Source organism: Natator depressus, chromosome 5, assembly GCF_965152275.1.
Source record: "Natator depressus isolate rNatDep1 chromosome 5, rNatDep2.hap1, whole genome shotgun sequence".
NCBI lineage: Eukaryota > Metazoa > Chordata > Testudines > Cheloniidae > Natator > Natator depressus.
In genome coordinates, this window is record NC_134238.1 from 71,469,885 (window position 1) to 71,493,108 (window position 23,224).

At 41.5% G+C, this 23,224-nt stretch overlaps 1 protein-coding gene across 4 annotated transcripts in view; it reads left to right on the plus strand.

The window, feature by feature from the left end:
* The window catches only part of KCNN2 (potassium calcium-activated channel subfamily N member 2), a 106,614-nt gene that overhangs the window by 71,993 nt on the left and 11,397 nt on the right, over positions 1-23,224 (plus strand). For 2 of the 4 annotated variants that reach the window (XM_074952974.1, XM_074952976.1), the window contains exons 4-5: positions 1,814-1,955; positions 13,164-13,307. In XM_074952974.1, coding sequence (XP_074809075.1) covers positions 1,814-1,955; positions 13,164-13,307 — 286 coding nt within the window. The remainder of the gene's footprint in view (positions 1-1,813; positions 1,956-13,163; positions 13,308-23,224) is intronic. The other 2 variants (XM_074952975.1, XM_074952977.1) reach the window with 1 other exon arrangement.

Sequence of the window (23,224 nt, forward strand, 5' to 3'; positions counted from 1 at the left end):
AAGTCATGAAGCTGGCTTAAAAGTCATGAGATTATAAAATTTAATGCATTGTTTGGTTTTCTTTGTTTTGCCTTCTGGTTTTTGAGCAGTAGGGGGTCACAATTCCAAACTTGTTTTCTGTAGTCATTACGGCTGGAAACTTTTCTTTGTTTTATGAAAGCTGTTAGCTCATTGCATGAGGAGTTTTTAACCACATTGCTTGAGGGGCTTTAATGAAAACACCAAATATCATGAGACTCATGGTAAAATCACAAGAGTTGGTAGCACTGTTAAGCATGTTCTTGTGTTCCTTGCTAAATCAAAGGCTAAAATAACCAGAGTGGGAAATCCCAGAGATCAATCAGCTTGTTGCTGAGAGCTGACAAGATAAAAACATTTGAGCAGGTCCTTGAAGTGGTGTGCTACTAAATATAGATGCAGACAGCTTTAGTGAATATTTCATCTAAAAGACCTTACTAATTATGATACACCTCTCAAGTGAAACCTGGATAATTACCATTGATGATTGTGCTGTTAAAAATGTGCATCCTTGCATCTCTGACATAGCATAGTGTCGTGACGGTGTCCACTCTGTGAATGAGAGAGCTTTTGATGCATTCCCTGTGCAATCCTAGCCCATCTCTGCAAGCATAGGAGACTCTTAAGGAAGCAAAGTTAAGGAAATTGCTTTTGTGGTAGGAGACAGTGTGCTCCTGCATCTCATGGAGCACAGCTCCACAAGTGGTCCTTGTGCCCAGTGAGGACAGTGGCTCAGGGTACACCATGGGGAGGGCAACACCAGAATACTCCAGCCTAAACCACTCATGTAGGACAGCCTGGCAGCTGTGGGATTACCCTGAAGCTTCAGCAGCAGAAAGGGAGGGTCTCTCTGTGTTACTCTGTGCCTGGGAGACAAGATTTCCATTTGCCCTAATTGCCAGAAGCTTCACTGGTGAGCATTCATTTCATTCAGACTATGTGTGTTGGCAACAAGTTTTGATCCTAAAGCAGGTCCCACTGGATTCACAGCTGTTTGGGCCCAAATGTAATATAAGGGCCACTATATTGTTTAACCTCTCTCTGAGACTTGGAGGCGGGGGAATAGTTGTATTGTTCTAGAGTATTTTAACAAAAATGCACATCCCCAAAAATCAATGTATAGTCAGTACTGAATTTTAACAAAAAGAAATATTTACATTTTTAACATGAACCTTTCATGGTCAAGTCGGAATGCAATGTAGCTGTTGAATGTAGTAAAGTAGAATGATGGTGCCAGACTGCTTCAGTTTAATTCAGTATCCGCATGTCAGTTTAATAATGAACCTCTGCTTACAAGGCTATACTCAGGCCGGTCGCTGGGGAGATGAACGGGGTGCCCTGCCCTCAGCCCACCCATGCCTCCACCACCACCTGCAGAGACCCACTGCTACTTCCGTGTAGGCAGCAGATTGTGCTGGTCCCACTGCACAGTAGGCTTCAGCACCTGTGGAGGTGGAGAATTTTCCCCCTAATGAAGTGATTCTGGTGGGCGGGGGCGGGGAATTTTTCAGCCAAAAGCTTCCACCACATTAGGTAATAATAAAAGTATATCAACTAAATAGCACAGATAAATACCTCTGCTGTTGTACCCGCTGATTTTTGTTGTTGTGTCTCAGTTTTATATAACAACTGCTTATCTCCAGAAACAAAACAAAACAAAAATACATAAATAAAAATAGCATTACATCTTTGAGAAGGAACAGCTGAGACACCAGCTAGTGAAAGCTCCCTCTCAAAACACAGAAATTTAGTAGAAGTATTTATTATAGAGTTAATTGTTGTTTCCATCTCTTAGGTACCACGATCAACAGGATGTTACTAGCAACTTCCTTGGAGCCATGTGGTTGATTTCAATAACTTTCCTATCTATTGGATATGGTGACATGGTACCTAATACGTACTGTGGGAAAGGAGTCTGTTTACTTACTGGAATAATGGTAAGTGTCACTGATTTTCTTCACTAACTTTCTCATGTATTCAGTTAAATCAAGTCTAACACAAGATTGTTGGCTTTAAAACATCACTTCTTGGTGGTGATATAAAATGCTTATCAGTAGTTTGTACAGTACATAGGTTACTTTGGGCCACTCCCTAGATCTTTCATTCTGGCGCTAACTAAGAGCATTCACAGGTAAATGCAGAGCTTTAGCATGGAACACGGAGAAACCGAATCTAACCTGCTGCTGTTCTGAGAATCAGAGTCTCAATAAAGCCTGTTTCTAAAGGTTACGAAATAACGACAACGCTTTTTTATGGATCTTGCTTTGTGTTTGGGCATATGTAAGTAGATCAATAATAATAGCAAAACTATAATTCCTATACCTGTTTCTTAACATTTAAAAGTTATTTAAATATATAGAAAAGCTACTGTGACTAGTCTCCCATAACATGTTTTACTGTGCATAAGTTTTCTAAGGTAGTCCACATATATACATTGCTTTTAAGTAGGTTTATGTAATGTGTCTACCATAAGTGCAATGCTAATGTGGCATTTGTTACTATACTATTATACTGTATTACTAAGGTTGTACCTTTTGGCTAATGCACTATAACTGACCGTGGTATTTGGTTAAAGCCAAATAGTGGAGAGAGCAACAATATTTCATTTGATCTTATTTTGCGGCAGAATGTTAGTTATAAAGGGCTTGACCCGGCCATTCTTATTCATGAATAAATGTAATTTAAGCTGGCCCCAAATCAGTACCAATGGTAACCCAACTTCATATATTGGTTATATTTTTCTCTTACTTTAATAACTTTCTATTCTTGTGTTCACACACAAAAAAAATACAGCTTGAACACCTGCCTTTCATTAAACAGGTGTTGGGATTTTGGCTCATACCTAATGATAACTAAGGGTTGTTTTCTAAAAGTTGCCTTTTCTGTACAGATATTCTGGCAGATAAATTCATCTGAAAATAATTCCTTTTTCTTTTTATAGAATGATATATACTTCTGTTTCTAAAATGTGAAGTAGACTAATACACTCTGGAAGGCTTGCAGACTTTATGCCAACTGTTCTTTTACTTATGATAGATTTCTTGTCATTGACTTAGAGTGGTTGAGATAATAAGAAAGTCTCCATGCCCTTTTAGCAAAGTGTGCTGATAGTGGCAAATACAGCTTGTTTTAAAATACAGATTGCAACCTGCCCTTTAAATCGTCCCTGGAGCCCCGCCGCCACTTCCCCAGGGCCCTGGCAGGCTCCGGAGATGATTTAAAGGGCCCGGTGCGGTAGTGGTGGTCGGAGCCCTGGGGAAGCAGCGGCGGGACTCCGGGGACGATTTAAAGGGCCCAGGACCCCTGCCGCCGCTACCACCCATGGCCCTTTAAACCGCTGCCAGAGCCCCTGGCTGCCACTGTTACCCCGGGGAGGGGGAAGGAGGCACTTGCCAGTACAGGGTGGGCCAGGGCTGGCTCTGACCTCCCCCAGCCCCACCCCTTCCACCCGAGGCCCCGCCCCTTCCGGGGGCCAGAGCCGGCCCCAGTCCAGCCCCGTATCAGTAAGCCCCTAGACTTACTTTCACCCCTGGTTTCACACCAGTACAACTCCATTGACACCAATGCTAGCATAGCTGAGATTAGCATTAGGGCCTCTTTTTGAAGACTTTGATGGTTAAGGGTCTGCTGTATAACTGTAATGTGGTAAGAACATAGTTTTTTATTATTTTATTTTTACTGACTCCAAATTGTTGCGAGTATCTTTCTCCATACTCATGAATTAATCACACTCAAGACTGGAATGATAAGCAATAGTTATCATTTTACTTATGAGAATGTGATTCTACTGCAAGCATAAAATAGTTTGCCACAGTTGGTTCTACTGTATTTGGTGAAAAATGAATTAAATTACCATTTAATGTTTAGTGTTTGCATATGCAAAGTTACACACACAGTTGGAGGCCAGGCCACGCAAGACCCTTTTTGATAATTTGGCCCATAAAATGCAGAGAGAATATGAAGAACATAATCAAAGGCATGAAGTAAATAATTACAAATTCTCCAAATACATTAAAAGCACAAAGGCTTCAAATATGACTGACACAGTCAGTTTCCGTTAGCATGGTGATGGGTGTGATATGAAGACCTAGAGCAGTGGTTCTGAACCGGGGGTCTGACCAGGTTTCAGGGGGTCCGCCAAACATGGCTGGCATCAGACTTGCTAGGGCCCAGGGCCCGAAGTCCTGCTGCATGGGACTGCAGCCAAGGCCCCCCGAGTCCCACCACCAGGGGCTGAAGCTGAAGTCTGAGTAACTTAGCTTTATGGTACCACCTGTGGTATGGGGCCTGGGCAGTTGCCCTCCTTGCTATCCCTAATGGCGGCCCTGGCTTTTATATGCAGAAAACCAGTTGTTGTGGCACAGGTGGGCCATGCAATTTTTATAGCATGTTGGGGGGGGCTTCAGAAAGAAAAAGGTTGAGAACCCCTGCCCTAGAGAAATGGACAGACTGTAAACACTCTCAACCAGCGTTTCTCAAACTTCAGTGCGCTGCAACCCCCTTCTGACAACAAAAATTATTAACAACCCCCAGAAGGGGTATCAAAGCCTGAGCCCACCTGAGCCCCACCACCCAAGATGGGGGGGCAAAGCTCGAGCCCCACTACCCTGTGCATGGGGGTGGGGGGGTGCAAAGCCGAAGCCCAAGGGCTTCAGCTCCAGGCAGGGGGCCGTAACCTGAGCCCCGCTGCCCAGGGCTGAAACCAAAGCCTGAGCCCCGCAGCCCAGGGTTAAAGCCTTTGGACTTTGGCTTCACCCCTGTGCAGTGAGGCTCGGGCTTCAGCTTTGGCCCTGGACCCCAGCAAGTCTTAACACCAGCCCTGGCAATGGGGTCGTGACCCACTTTGGGGTGCCAACCCACAGTTTGAGAACTCCTGCTCTGAACTCCTGAAAAGGAGAGAAGCAATGGAAAAAAATGGTAAAGTTAAAATAAGATAATATAGAAATTCCCGCCCCCAGCAACACTTTTAAGGGAAGTTGAAATTTGGCTCTGACAGACTGACATCTCTAAGAAGGAAGCTATGGAGCAATTGGAGAAATTCCAGTACTGTAAATATAGATGTTTTTCCTGCTAGTGTTCTGAAGGGCATAAAATAGTGGGCACGCTAATGAACATGTGATCCTTGGGACTGAACTCCAAGAGCAAAAGGCTACAAGACTTAGCCATAGCTCCTTAAAGACAGCAACTCGTTCTGAAGACTGGAAAGCTAATTTTTGGTCTATTTTGAAAAATGCAAGCTGCCAGACATTACCATCTGGTAAACCTCACCTTGGTTCTATAGAAATGATTCGTAGTCAAATTCAAAGGTCTAATAGTACACCACTTGAATAAATATGTCCAAATAAGGTCAGTCTGTCAACATTTATGTGAGGAAAATCATGACTCTAACCTTTCAAAAAGGGAAGTAAATTAGTAGATAACCATGATCTGTATCTAATTTAATTGGGTTTTCAGAAACTCTTATTAAGGGCCCTGATAAAGGAGTAGATAGGAAAATAAGTAACAATAGGTAAAAAGAGAAAACATTGTTGCTAATGGAAACCTATTTAAGTAATGGGAGGCAGTTGTAGTGAGTGGATTCAAGAGCTGTTACATAAAGTACCTAAGAGTCAATATTGGGAACAGTCTAATAATGACTTGTTAGAGAAGTAGACATTGAGTGTTTACAGTTTGCCTTGACTATTAAAACTAATGATATATTGTCAGACTCCAGATAGAGTTCATTGTCTTGGGAGACTGGACTAGGTAACATCATTTAAATCCCACTAACTCCTGTTGCCAGAAAATAGCCTGAACTTCTAATATATGTTGATAGACTCTGAACTTCAAGGATAAACTGAAGGGAAAATACCTCAGGAGTCATCAAGAATAGATGCATTTAAAAATCTGTTCTGGGTGCAGGAGCAGCTTAAACAACAACAAAAAACAAAGCAGCAGCAGCAACAAAACACAAATAGGACATTTGGATACTTTAAAAACTGGGAGAAATGATGCATAATCTGTTGTCACAAGATCATGCTGAGCTGTGGTGCATTTAGAAGCACTAGATGTGTGCAGCTGATGTGGACAAAGCCCTGGTCTACACTGGGGGGAGAGGGTGATCGATCTAAGTTACGCAACTTCAGCTATGTGAATAACGTAGCTGAAGTCGATGTACTTAGACCTACTCACCGCGGTGTCTTCACTATGGTGAGTCAACTGCTGCCGCTCCCCCATCGACTCTGCCTTTGCCTCTCGTGGCAGTGGAGTACAGGAGTTGATGGGAGAGTGCTCGGGGGTCAATTTATCGTGTCTAGACTAGACGTGATAAATCGACCCCCTCTGGATCAATCGCGGCCCACTGATCCGCTGGTAGTGTAGACATACCCAAAGAAACAATGTAACACAGACACCATAGTATGGTTAAATATGGAGGTTGCAACTTTATTGACAAGTAAAACCTAACTGGGGTAGCCATCCCGAACTACTCGGCAGGATTGTTCCAGAATGGACTTCATGTGGGCCATTGGTGCCAGCTGAACTATAAACCTGGGTGAGTGTAAAGGCTGTGCCCCCTCTACTCTCTTAGACCGGCCTGCCAAGGGACCATAACGGAAATCAGAGTCCCAGCCAGAGGGTCTCCTCCACGGCAGAGGTATTAGATATGAGGAGCCACATGCTGTACCAGGCATAGTCATACCTCCTGAATATGCCATGGGAATGCCTTCAACCAGTATGCAGGGAGCTCTGCTGGACCCTGCTTAGCCCACCAACTGAACTTGAACCCACCAGCTTTGCGACCATTGTAAATTCACACCCACACCCAAACCAGACATCCTGGATGCTGAATGGAAGGGGAAAAAATCTACATTCCAGTTTGCCGATTCATCGTAGGGGGGGAAATCCCTCTCAGCTCCCAGAACTGGCAATCTGATTAGCCCCAACCATCATAGGAGATATTGGATACTAGACTAAGGATGTGAGGGGAGGGGCTGAAACAGAATGCCCAGAATGGCTACTCCCCTGACGAGCAGACTGTATCACTGCTGTGTCCCTACCTACCACCAGACAGAGCCTGTCACCTGAGCTTGCACCACTCCCACATCAAAGGGCAACAGTGGAGGGTAGGACAAGCCCCAGAGGCTGGACAAGATGCAGCATGTCATCCCTCCCACACACACACTATAAACCCCTCCCCGACACACACACACTTTGGCATTTTCTGTTGGCTATGTTAGGTAGCTCCCTGCTCAGTATCCCTGCTGGCTTTTGAGAGTCTCACTGTTAGGTGCCTAGCTCCCCCCATGCCTTGTACAGGGAGCCTGGGTACCTAACTTGAAACTGTGGATTCTATTCAGTGGCAGAGCACCTGAAGTTAGGCACTGCAGTGCTGAGCCTAAGTCCTCTTTGTGGATTTAGCTCAAAAGAGTCAAAGGAGAGACGTGAAAAGCATTAGTGCTGATGGGGGACTTACATCTGATGAGAGATTGGAAGATCTAGAATTACATAGTGTGGAAAGGAGAAGAGTCAGGGTGCATGACTAAGCTATTAAAAATGTATGATGGGTGCAAAGGAAATTGAACAATCCCTTCTTTTTACACCATTTCATACAAGGGATGTATTCATCTTAATTAAGGGCCAGCAAATTTAGAACAAATAAATAGAAATATCTCTTCATGAACATATAATCTCTTTGGAATTCACTCTCACAGGTGGTCAGCAAGTCAGTGTGTCTGAGTAACTTTATAAATCTTGATAAGTAATCTTGGCAGGATTAGATTTTTATCAGTAAATATTGATATCACCACACACAAGCCAACAAAACACTATTTCTATCAATAATAATTGAAAGGTACAGATAGGTAAAGTAAGGAAAATGCTGCTTGAGAACTTCTTAGAGTTTGATTTAAGGATATTCACTTTGTCTGTTTTGATGTTATGTTGACAATTTGTACTTTAATGGTTATAAACTTTAACTTTTTGAATTTGCGTTTACTGTCATTTAATAATTATTGTCCGACCCTCCCCATAATTTTGCACAACTCTGAAAATTTAAATAGATAATCTACAAATAATTTTATATATAATGTATACATTTTTGTATTTCTGCAAGAGAAAATAATGGCATCCAAGAATCCTGCTGCAAGGATCAGGAAGGAATATTTTCCTCTGACATGCAGCACTGCAGAATAGGATGGGACATGATGGTGGTACAGAGATAAGGATTTGCTTTCCTCTGAAGTATCATGTGTTTGTCACAGCAAGAGGCAAGATACTGGATTAGATGGATCTATTATGTCAGATCCTATGTTCCTAAAATAAATGGGAGAATGAAGATTGTGATAACTGTTATATTGTGGGATGCACACAGATGTCTGATGTAGCTTGATTGAGGGTTGCTTTTAACCAAATAATTATCTTATGGACTCTTTGAAGTGGCTAAGTTGTCAGTTATGAAACAGGGTGGCCTGCAATAGCAAGGGCCTGAACTCAGTGACACAGGAGTTCCCTTCCAGCTCTGTGTTCCTGTGTTGCTGAAACTTCTATTTTTTATCATCTGCAGTAAGATTCATTGCACAACTTGAATACCATTATTATTATTAAAGTAAATGCCTGCACTGGAGAGCTCATTAAGCTTAACGATGAAGCAAGTGAATGTAGAAGGTATTCTTAAACTGCACAGTAGAAGTGGGTGGGGGAGGGGAGTTAGCAATTTCTTTCAGAAAATCTTTAGATAGCACATTCTAAGGGCTGGATCATGAACCCCGTCCTCACAAAGGTGACCAGTTATCAGGAATAGTCACAATGAAGATAGTTGTGGCAAGCTGATGCTAACATACTAGCTTTCACCAGTTTTACGAGCCAATTAAAAATCTCTAGTAAGGAACAAGTATTCAGGCCTGTCCTGCTGAGGTTCAACTCTCAAAGTCCAGGTGTAAATCAGGGATGCATAGGAACTAAAGGACATATCATTTTGAAAATTAAAGTCTGTATTTGCTTTAAAAGGGGCAAACCTTACCTCCTCTACCATACGTGCTTAGGACCTAAAAGGCACCTGGACTGCAGTGTTTCTGCTATATGGGAAGGAGAAGGCTTTGCACAGGCTAAACCATGTTTCTGAACAGGGGGTTTGGGACAGACTAAGGGAGAGCTGGGATATGTGACTGTGAAGGGCAGTGGCCTCTACGTACCACTAAGGACCATGAGTTACGGAAGCTGGGATGGAGATGCAACATAGATGTTCCTCAGCCCTGTGGGGGAAATAATTCCATCCCCCCAAGCTCTGTGGGACTCTCCTGCACAATTTAAACAAACTCAGCATTTGCATAGGTTGAAAGAATTTGCCCCCACATATCTCTTTATAACAGGTCTTCTCAATGTTAATTAGACAGTGTGCAGTTTCTGTTACAGTTAAAGAGGAACTCTTATTTGAAACTACTGTTTTCAGGTGCTCCTAACTCTCCAGAAACATTTCCCTTTGGGTTGAAAGTAAACTTGTTTTTGGAGTATTTATTTAATGTGATCTATTTTGAGAGAACTAACCAGGAAAAGAGACATGTATATGTTAAGGTCATTATCACACTTTTGCAAACTGTTAAGATGCATTTATTCCACAATACCATGCCTTCAGAGCTGGGTACCCAGCCAGCAGCCACTGCTTTCCACTCTGCCTTCAGAGCTGGGCGTCCAGAGACCAGATTTCATGGAGGAGATCAGATTTCACGGTCTGAGACACAATTTTTACAGCTGTAAATTTGGTAGACCCCTGCTTATAAAGTTTGCAGACAATACCAAACCGGGAGGGGTTGCAAGTGCTTTGGTGGACAGGAATAGAATTCAAAATGATCTTGACAAATTGGAGAAATGGTCTGAAATAAACAGGATGAAGTTTAGTAAGGACAAATGCAAAGTACTATGCTTTGGAAGGAATAGTCAATTGTACAAATACAAAATGAAAATTGACTACCAGGAAAGAGTACTGCAGAAAAGGATCTGCAGGTTATAGTGGATCACAAACTAAATATGAGTCAATAGTGTAATACTGTTTAAAAAAATGGAAACTTCATTCTGGGATGTATCAGCAGGAGTGTTGTAAGCAAGACACAAGAAGTAATTCTTCTGCTTTACTCAGCATTAATAAGACCACTGAATTGCAGTGGCCAATTTTAGTCACTATGATTTAGGAATGAAGTGGACAAACTGGAGAAAGTCCAGAGGACAACAACAAAAATGATGATACGTCTACAAAACATGACCTCTGAGGAAAGATTGGTGAGGAAAAAAAGGTATGTTTTTAGTCTGGAGAAAAGAAGACTGAAGTGGGACATAACACTCTTCAAGTATTTAACAGGTTGTTAAATTGTTCTCCATTTCCACTGACGACTGGACAAGAAGTATTGCGTTTAAATTGCAGTAAGGGAGATTTAGATTAGACATTAGGAAAAACTTCCTAACTGTCAGGGTACTTAAGCACTGGAACAAATTACCTAGGGAGGTTGTGGAATCTCCATCGTTACAGGTTGTTAACAGGTAAGACAAACCACCTCTCAAGGATGGTCTAGATAATACAGGTTTCAGAGTAGCAGCCGTGTTAGTCTGTATTCGCAAAAAGAAAAGCTCACAAAAGCTTATGCTCAAATACATTTGTTAGTCTCTAAGGTGCCACAGGTACTCCTTTTCTAGATAATATGTAGTCCTGCCTTGATGCCAGAGGCAGGACTAGATGACTTATCGAGGGCCCCTACAGTTCTAAGATTCTTGGCCTTACTTGCTTTTTCTTTAAAGGAAAATAAATGCAAACATCTATGGGCCTAATCCTGCTCCCATTAACTGAAGTTCCCTCATTATGGCATGCACTGCAGTTATGTAGTAAAGCAGAAAAATATACTATAGTTATATACAGTAACAGAAAATACTACATACAATTAGTATTGAAACAATAACTTTGAATGTCATGGTTTTCTGTGTGTGTAGCAAAATCTCAACAGTACCATCCCATTAATGTAGTTTGTGGCATTTAATATATGAGAGTATATAGGTAATGAAGGAAAAGGAGGAGAATCTAGCTGCAGTGTTAACATTGGGAACAGATCTTCTGTTAAGAATCCAAAACAAAAAAGAGAAAATAAATATCAGTTTGCTGTGAACTGACGTTTATGCATAATGTGCACTGAAGTCACGAATTACCCTAAATCATAGTAGTTAAAAACTTGTATTTGAATTTTAGAAAAACTGAGCTTTACGCAGTTTAATTTTGTAACTTCTGAATACAAAAACACAGTGCCTTGAGCCATATTCAAGGAATGTATCATTAAAACTAATGCCCAGGTCAGAGGCAGAAGTTTGACTGAACTGAAAGGAGTCAATTTTTGTGTAATATCAACCAGATGAAAATAGATGGCATTGTCAATTAAAGATTTACCCAAGGCTTTCCTTCATTTCAGTTGTAAGTGTTAGTGGGAATCTTTTTTATCATTTTGTAAATAGATATGATGGTACACATATAAGGTCTAACAGCTTCATTTTCCTGTGAGTAAGGGAAAATGTCTTTCATGCACATTAGTGGCATTTTATATACACTACTAAGATGGATGTGCTAAGAATTTAACAAGATAGGTTCTGACAATTTAATAATAAATATCAATAATGACCTCACAGTTCAGAACAACTTGTGTTTCCTCCAGTGATGTCTTTCTTCTAACCCAGTATGCTCCAAATACACTAGTATTACGCAGACGCGTAATATGGGGAAGGAAGTTAATGATGCTCAACTCGCTAGCTGAAGCCATTAGGAGTCTGAATCAAATTTCAGCAAGTTAAAAGGCCTGAAGTTATTGACTGGAATGAAGAATAGTTTGTAGCAATACTATGGGAAAACTGTTGTTTTGTGAGTTGAAAAAAATATAACTTTTATTTCCCAATAGTACACAACTTGCAGTGCTTTGTAATCTACATGTGTATGTGGCTAGGTACCAGTCTGAATATTTAGCTGTGCCTGCTTGTACTGAAAACAATATATTTAAACTCAGCAGGTCATGTGACTGTCAGATACTTGCAGATCACCATCAGTAAGAACGGCTACTGTCTTGAATGAACAAAACTAACATTTCCATTTTTGCAAGGGGTGAGCTAGATACACCCCTTCTGGTCCGGAGAAGACAATTGCACCTCCTTGTTCCAGCAAAGATTTTTGCACACAGGCAGAAAGAAGTTTTCACTCTCCAAGGAGGAAAGGCAGTTTTTCCACCACCACTCTCTGCAGTGAACATTAAAGCTGCAGAACCCTTCAGAGGCTCCATAGGAGCCCCACCACTGGGCTGCATTGAATCAATGCATCTCTCAGTCAGTACCACCCACCCTTTGCAGGTTCTCTGGTACAGGGTAGAGTGCACGTGTCTTGCAAAACGTTAATCCCCTTTCTCACCTAATAGACTTTCTGCTGCAAGAGTCAGTACTATCAGAAAGTGAATCTGGCTCTCTCTTTCTCTTGTCTCTTGGATCTATTTTTAAAACTGGATCTATTCTGTACTTATCAGATAATTCCTGGGGTCCTGGAGTGTCTGTGGGTATTAAATTTACGTTATTTTGTGTCATTTTTAGAATTTCACACAATTTGTATTTTCTCTAATATTGCTGACAAACCTGAAAGACTGATGAAAAGCAAGGAAATGTGCTCAAGTGCTACACTATGAGTAGAAGAAACTTAAATGTTTCAAATACAATGGATCAAATTCAAACAGGCAGAAATGCCACTGAAGCCAGTTACTAGCTAGGCACAGCTACTGAACACATAGAAGGGCCATAATGCAAAACAATTTTAGGTAACAGTTTTGGATTGGAGGATACAATAATACAGTAATTGTGCTGTTACGTCTCCTGCAGTGTTCAGCACAGCAGGGTTACTCCTCACTCCCTGTAGGCAACTCTGATAAATGCAAAAACTCAGGTGTATGAACTTGCTGTATGACTCCCATTTCCTTAGCTTTGTGTCCATTTCATGGGTGGATTCCTCTTTCAACACTCTTACATTGCTTGTCTGGAGAGCACTGTTGCTTCAAGAAGGACTTTTTTTTTTCTGGCTGGTCCAATAAGCCCACCTACTAGAGAGCCAACTGAACAGAGTATCTGTTTAAATTCTTACAGGCTTTTCATTTTATGCAGAGCAGCAGGAGGAATGTTGTGCCTTTTCTGGTGCAGAGCTAAATTTCCCACCAGAGACATATGTCTGCAAAGCGGAGCTTCTCTCTGCCTCAGTGGATCCCAAGGGAAATGAGCAAGAAAATGTGGCAGCTACCTTCTCTCAGCACCAGGCAAGTATAGCAGGACATTTTTGTGACAACTACAGCACTAAAGAACACCCTTCACTCCCAGTCCAGCTAGACCAAAGCTGCCAAGAGATTTCCAGCTGAGCCACTGAGCATAAAGTTGCTTCCATTCCCTATAGTCCCCACCACAAGCATGGATAGATGTAAACAATAGGTGGTAGGCCTAGACTAAGCAATTGCTTGGTTCGTTACCAACATTTAAATGCAATTCTGACACCCTGCCAAAGGCAGAATCAAAAGGAAATGCCATAGGAGTTCATTCAGTGAAATCTAGAATTTCTTCAAGTCCAAGTGCAAGATTCTAAAGCTCTGACTAAACACTGTCTTCAGTGCTGCCTTCCTGGACATTTTATCATCTTAGATTTTTTTCAAACTTTTTATTTAAGAGATGCCAGCACCATTCTTTGGCTATCACTAAAACTGAGCCCACACTAGAACCCTAGCTCCAAACCCTCTGCGCTCGCTTTGTAAATGTCCAGATCAAAACACTGCAGTTCTGGCCTTTCTTTGTGTTGTGCCTAAGCTGAAAACATGAATCTGAACACCTCTGTATTTGAAGAAAGCTTGGAAGCTGATCCAGACTTTACATCTCAAGCCTGTCTTTAGCTATTACTGTTGTTGCCTTGGTTCCTCTGGGTGACATTTGCCTTTCCCCACTAGAGCTGCTGTTTTGCTTATTGTGCTCCACTGGGGAGCTGTTTATTAGTAGTAGTATTAATGTAGCACGTAAGTGCCCTGGTCATGGACCAGGACCCCATTATGCTAGGTGCTGTACAACAAGGCAGTCCTTGTCCCAAAAGAGCTTACAATTTAAGTATCAGACCATAGATAAGGTGGATGAGACAGACAAATGGGGGAGTACAAGGAAAAACGGAGACGACTGGTCAGTGTGTTAGGCAATGGTCTCGGAACTCGGGCAGCCTAACCATTGTCAGGTGTGGTTTTTTGTAGGTATCACTACAGAGGAAGGTTTTAAGGAGGGATTTGAAGTAGGATAATGAGGTAGCTTTGCATATATGTACAGGGAGATTCTCTGAGTATGAAGAGCAGCATGACAGAAAGCATGTAGATGCTTGTTTGAAAATTTAACAGGCGGGGGGATGGATGCTGGTTTCATTGACCAGTCAGAGGCAGGAGTCAATGTCTTGATAGTGAGAGAAAGTAGGTGTGGTGGGGATGGATGGTAAAAGACCTTGAAATGTGAAGACAAGCAGCTTTTGTTTAATGCAGTAGCAATGAGGGAGGCAGTGGAGGGATACAAAGAGAGGGGCAACATGGCCAAAGCGATGAGCTAGGAAAATGATCTTTGCAGCAGCATTCTCAATAGATATGAGTGGGGCAAAATTAAATTTGTCAAGACCAGCAAAAAGGATGTTGCAGTAGTAGAGACATGAGATGATGAGAGCCTGGATAAGAGTTTTAGTTCTGTGGATGGATAGGAAAGATGGTATCTTAGAGATGTTATCCAGAAAGACTCTGCAAGATCTAGACGTAGCCTGGATGTGAGCACCTAGAGAGACGTCCAAATTGAAGATGACAGCCTGTACAACCTTTTTTTTTTTCTTTTTTTTTTTTTTTTTTTTTTTTTGGTGGGAAAGATTTCAATGCTTCACTTTTACTGTTATCTCAAAAAAAAAAAAGTTGTTGTTTTACCTCTCTTTGCTGGATTGGGAGGCTGTAGACCTTTAAAGTTCCAGACTGGTGCCAGAAACTTATACCCAGGTAGCCGGGTATGATTCTTCTCTCACTCATGCCCATTTTTCACTGTTGCAAGTCCATTTGCTTCAGGATAGCAATTTATGATTCACATTGGTGTAAATGAGTAGAGAATTAGGCTCTCAATATTTTTAACAAATACCTAAACCCAAAAATGGGTCAGATACATACACATATGTCTTCTAACAATGGGTCTTATTTTAGATTTGTGGCATTAAGCAAGATTCCTGGTAATTGATTTTGCAAGACATAGCATAGACCAACATTTGAACTAGAAATTGTATGATCTTGAAGCTCATTCATGTTTGTTCTATTAGGGAGGACCGGGTCTATAATGAAGATATGAGGAATGCTCTTTTTTGTTTTGCAAATATAACTGAAACATCATCCTACAGTACAGGTAAAATGTAGATCAGTGGTCAAGGGAAAATGTCCGCTTGTGAATGATTGTCAGGCTTTTGCTTCAGCAATGAACCACTCTCTAATGTGTGCTCCATTGACGTCATAGACTTTTGAGAAATGATGCCTGCAGATGTGAGAGCTATCATGCAGTCAGATCCATTCCAACATTTGTCACTCTGCATGAGTGAAGGTCTGAGAATTTGTCATACCTTGGTATTCATAGAGTTCACTTAATGATGTAAACATGTTGTTATACAGCACGCTGGCTATAGTGTACATTTACTATAAAATTCAAACTCTCCCAGTTTCTGACCATGAAAAATAGGTATTGACCAGAACCTCGGAAAACTCCTGGTCCCATTAAAGTCAATGGGAGATTTACCATTGACTTCAATGAAATGGGGTGAAATCTGCACTTGTGTCAGTAGATAGGCCAAACAGATCTGTTGACACTTTTGGAGAATAGAAGAATCTAGGCAGGTCATCATTTTACTGTCTAGTTTGCTGGAAACCCCTCTAGTGCATAATTTACAGTGCTCCTGAAAAACAAATATCATGCTCCTAATTCTGCTTTTACCAACAGCTATCCACTTTCATTAAATAAAATAGATGTGTTACGTACAGTTTTGCCCTGCAACTTCTGAGTTCCTAGAACACTTATGTGAAAATATTTAACTGCATATCTGCTCATAATTTATTCTATTCTATTTTGTGAACATTTATTATGAAATAAAATGGAAATAATTTACAGGGAAACCTGTATTAAGCAACCACTTGGCAAGAGGCTGAGAAAAAACAATTTCCTAAGGCAGGTGGACCTTTACTTAAGGTGTTTGTGAACTGTACTGGGAAGACTGAATAAAATCACATAATTAAATTTTATGTAATGGCTACAAAATTATTTTATTATATATGTTATTGTTTAAAATACTTCAATCTACTTTACTTAAAACAGGGACTTACATGCTTTCATTTAAAATATACCATTACCCAGAATACCAGCACCGTATTAAATATAGTGTTTTAAGAATTTGTGGTGCTGTTAGAAAAATAATGCAGGAGAGCTCATTAAAAAGAGTTTTAATGGAATGTCAGTTATAAAAATTAGCACAAAAGCCACATTTTAAAAGGCTGTCTCTAAATTTGTGCCTATGATATTTTGCAATTATTTAATGCTTATTTACATATGCAAATCAGGTATATTTCTACATGAGAGGAGTATGTGAATTCTATTTGCACTGGACAAAGGAAGGGTTATGCACACTGTAAAACTATATACACAATTATAGGCTGTCTTTAAAAATTGGCGCAGTTAGTTTATGAGCTCAGGATAGCTACAGGGGTGAAAGTAAGGCAGTCCGGACCGGTACAGCATACCGGTACAAAGTGGCCGCCAGGACCAGCCCGTACCGCTGACTTTAAAGTGCTGCCGCATCGTTGTTCCTTTTGCGCCCCCCATCGGCGGCCCTGCCACATTCCTACCAGCAGGGCCGCCAATGGAGGGGGGGGTCGCAAAAGGGGCAGCGATGACCTGGCAGGGGCGCCGATGGGGGGTGCAAAAGGGGCAGTGACGTTAAAGCCCTGGGCCCTTTAAATCGCCACTGGAGCCCTGGGCGGCGCGGACCAGGGAGCGCTGACCCCCAGCGCCACCTCTTCTGCCCGAGGCTCTGCCCCTTCTGGGGGGGGGGAGGCCAGAGTGGCCCCCTACCAGTAAGAGCTCCATTTTACTTTCACCCCTGGATAGCTAGAATGGGTTAGTAAATTCTGAATTTATTCTGTTCTCTGTGTGATAAATTCCTCCTTTTCTGAAATGGCTACAAGTCATCATGTTTAGATGTTCTACAAAGTCTTGGTAATTAATTAGCAGGCCTTGCTGCTCTCTAATTCTTGTAAAAAATAAAAACCTGGTTGGCAGATTCTGTTCTAAAGATAGATCAAGATGGCTGAAGACCATGATAGCATTCAAGAGTACATCCGAAAGTTACCTTTTAACTGTACTAACAGTATACTGGTTTTGTTCTGTATTAGTCCTTTCAACTTGGTCTGTGAATAATAACTGGAATTCCCAAGTGTTCTTAAAAACTTGATGTTTACCAACACAAAATATGCAGTTTAAAATAAAGTATAGTCTAACAGGCAGGAATGAGCCGAACCAAACGGTGTAAACTCCAGATAGAGTATATTACTGCTTTGAAATTCCAAAAGCTGTGTGCACTTCCCCCATTTGTTTTGTTTCTGATGAAATAAGATTCCCCTGAAGAGAGAGCAGGAGCTTGAAGCAGTAATTTAGTTTATTGTTGCCTTAGTCCTGCATAATGTTCAAAGTACAATAATTGAAATACATTTTTCAGTTTTTCAGTCTGTCATCTTAAAATAAGACTTTCTTGCGACTGGGAATTGTGCTTTTATCCAGCAGATATAAATTCCAACAGAAAATATTGTTGGATTTTTTTGTGCAATGTTAATTATGGAAAAAATGGGGGAGGGTATGATTATGCAACATTATGCCATCATTTAACATAACAGTATAACTTATCTATGCCTCTGTTTCCTGATCTTTAAAATGGGAATACCACATCTCAGTTCAAGTGAAAGGCCCTCTGGAAGTGCAAAGTATGATGATAATTCAATGTATTTATAATAACGATAAAACATTAAAATCCCAATTTAAATTAATGTGCTATCTCTGTGAACTATTTATTATTAAAAGAATAAACATCATTTGTTTTCTTCCATGGTAGTGCAAAGAGGAAATCCACAAGTAATATTCTACTTTTCCTCTTTTGAACAAAGGTAAAAAGTGTGCATTTTCACGCATACCATCATGATGTGATTCTGTCATATTTCACTAGCCCAACAGAGCAGTCTAAATTAGTATTTACATGAGAGCCCTCCAACAAACACCTTGATGCTTCATGAAGCAGTTTTGAAGCTAGATACGGACCCTGGACTTCAGGAAAGCAGACTTCGACTCCCTCAGGGAACAGATGGCCAGGATCCCCTGGGGGACTAACATGAAGGGGAAGGGAGTCCAGGAGAGCTGGCTGTATTTCAAGGAATCCCTGTTGAGGTTACAGGGACAAACCATCCCGATGAGTCGAAAGAATAGTAAACATGGCAAGCGACCAGCTTGGCTTAATGGTGAAATCCTAGCGGATCTTAAACATAAAAAAGAAGCTTACAAGAAGTGGAAGGTTGGACATATGACCAGGGAAGAGTATAAAAATATTGCTCGGGCATGTAGGAAAGATATCAGGAGGGCCAAATCGCACCTGGAGCTGCAGCTAGCAAGAGATGTCAAGAGTAACAAGAAGGGTTTCTTCAGGTATGTTGGCAACAAGAAGAAAGCCAAGGAAAGTGTGGGCCCCTTACTGAATGAGGGAGGCAACCTAGTGACAGAGGATGTGGAAAAAGCTAATGTACTCAATGCTTTTTTTGCCTCTGTTTTCACTAACAAGGTCAGCTCCCAGACTGCTGCGCTGGGCATCACAGAATGGGGAAGAGATGGCCAGCCCTCTGTGGAGATAGAGGTGGTTAGGGACTATTTAGAAAAGCTGGACGTGCACAAGTCCATGGGGCCGGACGAGTTACATCCGAGAGTGCTGAAGGAATTGGCGGCTGTGATTGCAGAGCCCTTGGCCGTTATCTTTGAAAACTCGTGGCGAACGGGGGAAGTCCCGGATGACTGGAAAAAGGCTAATGTAGTGCCAATCTTTAAAAAAGGGAAGGAGGAGGATCCTGGGAACTACAGGCCAGTCAGCCTCACCTCAGTCCCTGGAAAAATCATGGAGCAGGTCCTCAAAGAATCAATCCTGAAGCACTTAGAGGAGAGGAAAGTGATCAGGAACAGTCAGCATGGATTCACCAAGGGAAGGTCATGCCTGACTAATCTAATCGCCTTTTATGATGAGATTACTGGTTCTGTGGATGAAGGGAAAGCAGTGGATGTATTGTTTCTTGACTTTAGCAAAGCTTTTGACACGGTCTCCCACAGTATTCTTGTCAGCAAGTTAAGGAAGTATGGGCTAGATGAATGCACTATAAGGTGGGTAGAAAGCTGGCTAGATTGTCGGGCTCAATGGATAGTGATCAATGGCTCCATGTCTAGTTGGCAGCCGGTGTCAAGTGGAGTGCCCCAGGGGTCGGTCCTGGGGCCGGTTTTGTTCAATATCTTCATAAATGATCTGGAGGATGGTGTGGATTGCACTCTCAGCAAATTTGCAGATGATACTAAACTGGGAGGAGTGGTAGATACGCTGGAGGGGAGGGATAGGATACAGAAGGACCTAGACAAATTGGAGGATTGGGCCAAAAGAAATCTGATGAGGTTCAATAAGGATAAGTGCAGGGTCCTGCACTTAGGATGGAAGAATCCAATGCACCGCTACAGACTAGGGACCGAATGGCTAGGCAGCAGTTCTGCGGAAAAGGACCTAGGGGTGACAGTGGACGAGAAGCTGGATATGAGTCAACAGTGTGCCCTTGTTGCCAAGAAGGCCAATGGCATTTTGGGATGTATAAGTAGGGGCATAGCGAGCAGATCGAGGGATGTGATCGTTCCCCTCTATTCGACACTGGTGAGGCCTCATCTGGAGTACTGTGTCCAGTTTTGGGCCCCACACTACAAGAAGGATGTGGATAAATTGGAGAGAGTCCAGCGAAGGGCAACAAAAATGATTAGGGGTCTAGAGCACATGACTTATGAAGAGAGGCTGAGGGAGCTGGGATTGTTTAGTCTGCAGAAGAGAAGAATGAGGGGGGATTTGATAGCTGCTTTCAACTACCTGAAAGGGGGTTCCAAAGAGGATGGCTCTAGACTGTTCTCAATGGTAGCAGATGACAGAACGAGGAGTAATGGTCTCAAGTTGCAATGGGGGAGGTTTAGATTGGATATTAGGAAAAACTTTTTCACTAAGAGGGTGGTGAAACACTGGAATGCGTTACCTAGGGAGGTGGTAGAATCTCCTTCCTTAGAGGTTTTTAAGGTCAGGCTTGACAAAGCCCTGGCTGGGATGATTTAACTGGGAATTGGTCCTGCTTCGAGCAGGGGGTTGGACTAGATGACCTTCTGGGGTCCCTTCCAACCCTGATATTCTATGATTCTATGATGATTCAAGAGAGAGCATTCTGTCCCGCAGGCCTTTAGAAGGCATTTCCCTAGCATGCTGGTGGCAGTGTGGAGCTGCTATAGGCACATGATAATAATTCCAATTCAGGTAATTGCATTTTTTTTACCTAAATTCCCTTAATTTCAATTGGATACAGTATTCTTTTTTGCTTTTTGATTCTACACTGTGATTTGCCATTTAAACAGCTGCTTCATTCCATCATGCCAGTGGCAGGTGAACTATTCTTTGCACATTACTGCTTCAGAGGGATGGTCTCAGACTCAAGTTATTAATATTTGGGAAGTGTTTCGAGAAACGTTGATGAAAGATAGTACAGAGGGATTATTGGGATTAAATAATAGCATTCCTGAGCTGAGGCACAGAGTTCACCACTACTGACTTTCTAGTGATTTTCATTGTGGCCTCTTTGTGATACATTTGACAGTTTAGATTTCAGAGCTATAATTTTAAGAGAACATGGTGATCCTCAGAGCAGTTGATTTCCATTGCTGGTTAAAAGTCCTTGCTCAGATTCTGCACTGACTCCCTGTGCACTCCCACTGCCCTCCCCCTGTGTGACTTCACCCAGATTCAAAGGTGAGACTAAGGGTTGATTAATTTACATGCTAGGGGGAGATTGGTCAGAAAATGTGTGCAGAGTATAAAGCTATGTCTGCACTTCTGGTGGTATATGGAGTGTATAAACTACACATACCCCTAGCACTGGTATAAATAGAGCCTTCTCTGCAGCTCTCAGCAATGCTCCCTTGCCAGGGCTGGGATTTGGAAGAAGTGAGGACACTTCCTCCTGGCTCCCCCATGCCTTGAGGGCATGAGAGACTCCAGCTTCCCTTTCCTTGATTTCATCCAGCACTAGAATAGGAGTGAGGGAGCAGAGCCTCTGAAGAAGAAAAAGAAGCTTAAAGAGAGAATCAGAACAGGGAGCAGCACCAGCAACATCTGGGAAGAGACTTATTTGTGGGGTGAAATTGGTGTGGAGGTTCAGATAGGGCGGAACTAATTGGGAGAGATTAGGGCTTCATGTGTTGGTGGTGAGCAGATGAGTTTCACTGTACTGGTCTGTGGTTGGGAGGGATCCGGGACAAATGAAATGGCTGAGGGCACAAATGAATGTACTTGGTGTGTCTCAGTATATGGGGAGAAGGAGGCAGATGAATTCACTGAGGAGTCTATGTTAATGAGGGAGTCTGTGGGGTCTTTGTATAGGGCAAATACATTAATTGAGGGGAACTTAGAGCAAATTAATTGGGGAAATTTCCATATTTATTGGGGGTAGCAGAATTGATTGTTTTGGAGGGAAGGATGAGAGAGTGAGGGAAACAGAAGAATTTAGAATGAGGAAAAGTGGAGGCAAGCATAGGAGTGAAACCAGGGTAAACTTCAAGGTGCAAAGAGAGACTTTGCCTCTCTGTACTAGGAGTTGCACTGATACAGCTTCATTGACGGCTGTAAACAGGGCAAATCTCCAGTCTAGACAAAGTGAAACTCTGTGTGTGTGTGTGTGTGTGTGTGTGTGTGTGTGTGTGTATCAGAAAAATACTGGGGCTAGAGAGGCTGTCTGTAGAAGTTGTCAGGTGTATTACAAAAGAGCTGATTTGGGAATTGGTGGATTAATTTGTAGTTGGGGACTGCTTTATATTACAACCTCCTCTTAGTAGTTTTACCTATTACAACCTGCTTCTACTCTCTTGGCTCATAATCTACTCCACTATATTTCTCTTCCATGGGATTTGCATTTGCTTATTCCAGACTCTACTTGGAACAGTATTTATAGTTACAAACGTACATACACTTGGCACAAAACAACCTCCAGCCAAGTTACAAAGCTATTTCTGCAAGACACGTGTGTTGTTCAGAGTAGTAAAGTGGACTGGGCATAATTTGTAGAAAAAGATCACTTCTGTTTGTCAGAAGAGAACATGGAAATAGAGCTGTTCAAACAACGTTTTTTTGTTTCGGAATCCAAACCAAAAAATTGACCATAAAAAATCATTTGGGCTGACCAGAGAGGTTTAGGTAATCTGAAAAAGTGGGACAGTTTTATTTTGGGTCAAACTAAATATTTCATTCTACCTGAAAGAAAATGTTTTATTTCATTTGCAGGGTTTTTTAAAATCTTTTTTTCCCTGCCTATAAAATCACAGGGCATTTCAGATTTAAAAAATTGAAAGTTTAGTTTGAAAATGTTGAAACTAAAGTTAGATTTTTCTTAATTTTTTATTTCTATTGTTCAGCCAAAACAACTCAGTGAATTCAACCAGAATTCGCAAACTGTTTTAGTCAATACAAATCTGTATTAGTTAAACCTTTTTTTTTTTTTTGCACAACAAATTTTGACCAGTTCTACATGAAAGTATATATAAGTGACTAAAAACAAGATTTAAGGTAACTTTATCTTTAGACTTTAAAGAAAGCCTTCAAACAGCTTCTAGTTTTATTGTGCTAGATACTAATCCAGTCTTACTTCCTTTTAGCAATTGCAGATACCATGACTATGAACGGGCCTTTCTGGATTCATTTACGGATGTATTCTAAATTTTAAACATTGTATCTGGCTGCCCTTGTTCAGACATTAGAAACTGAATTTGTTCTAAAATCCGTTTTTTTTTTCAACTCCTAGAGGGAAAAAGCATGACTTTAAAGTGATGCTCTTCA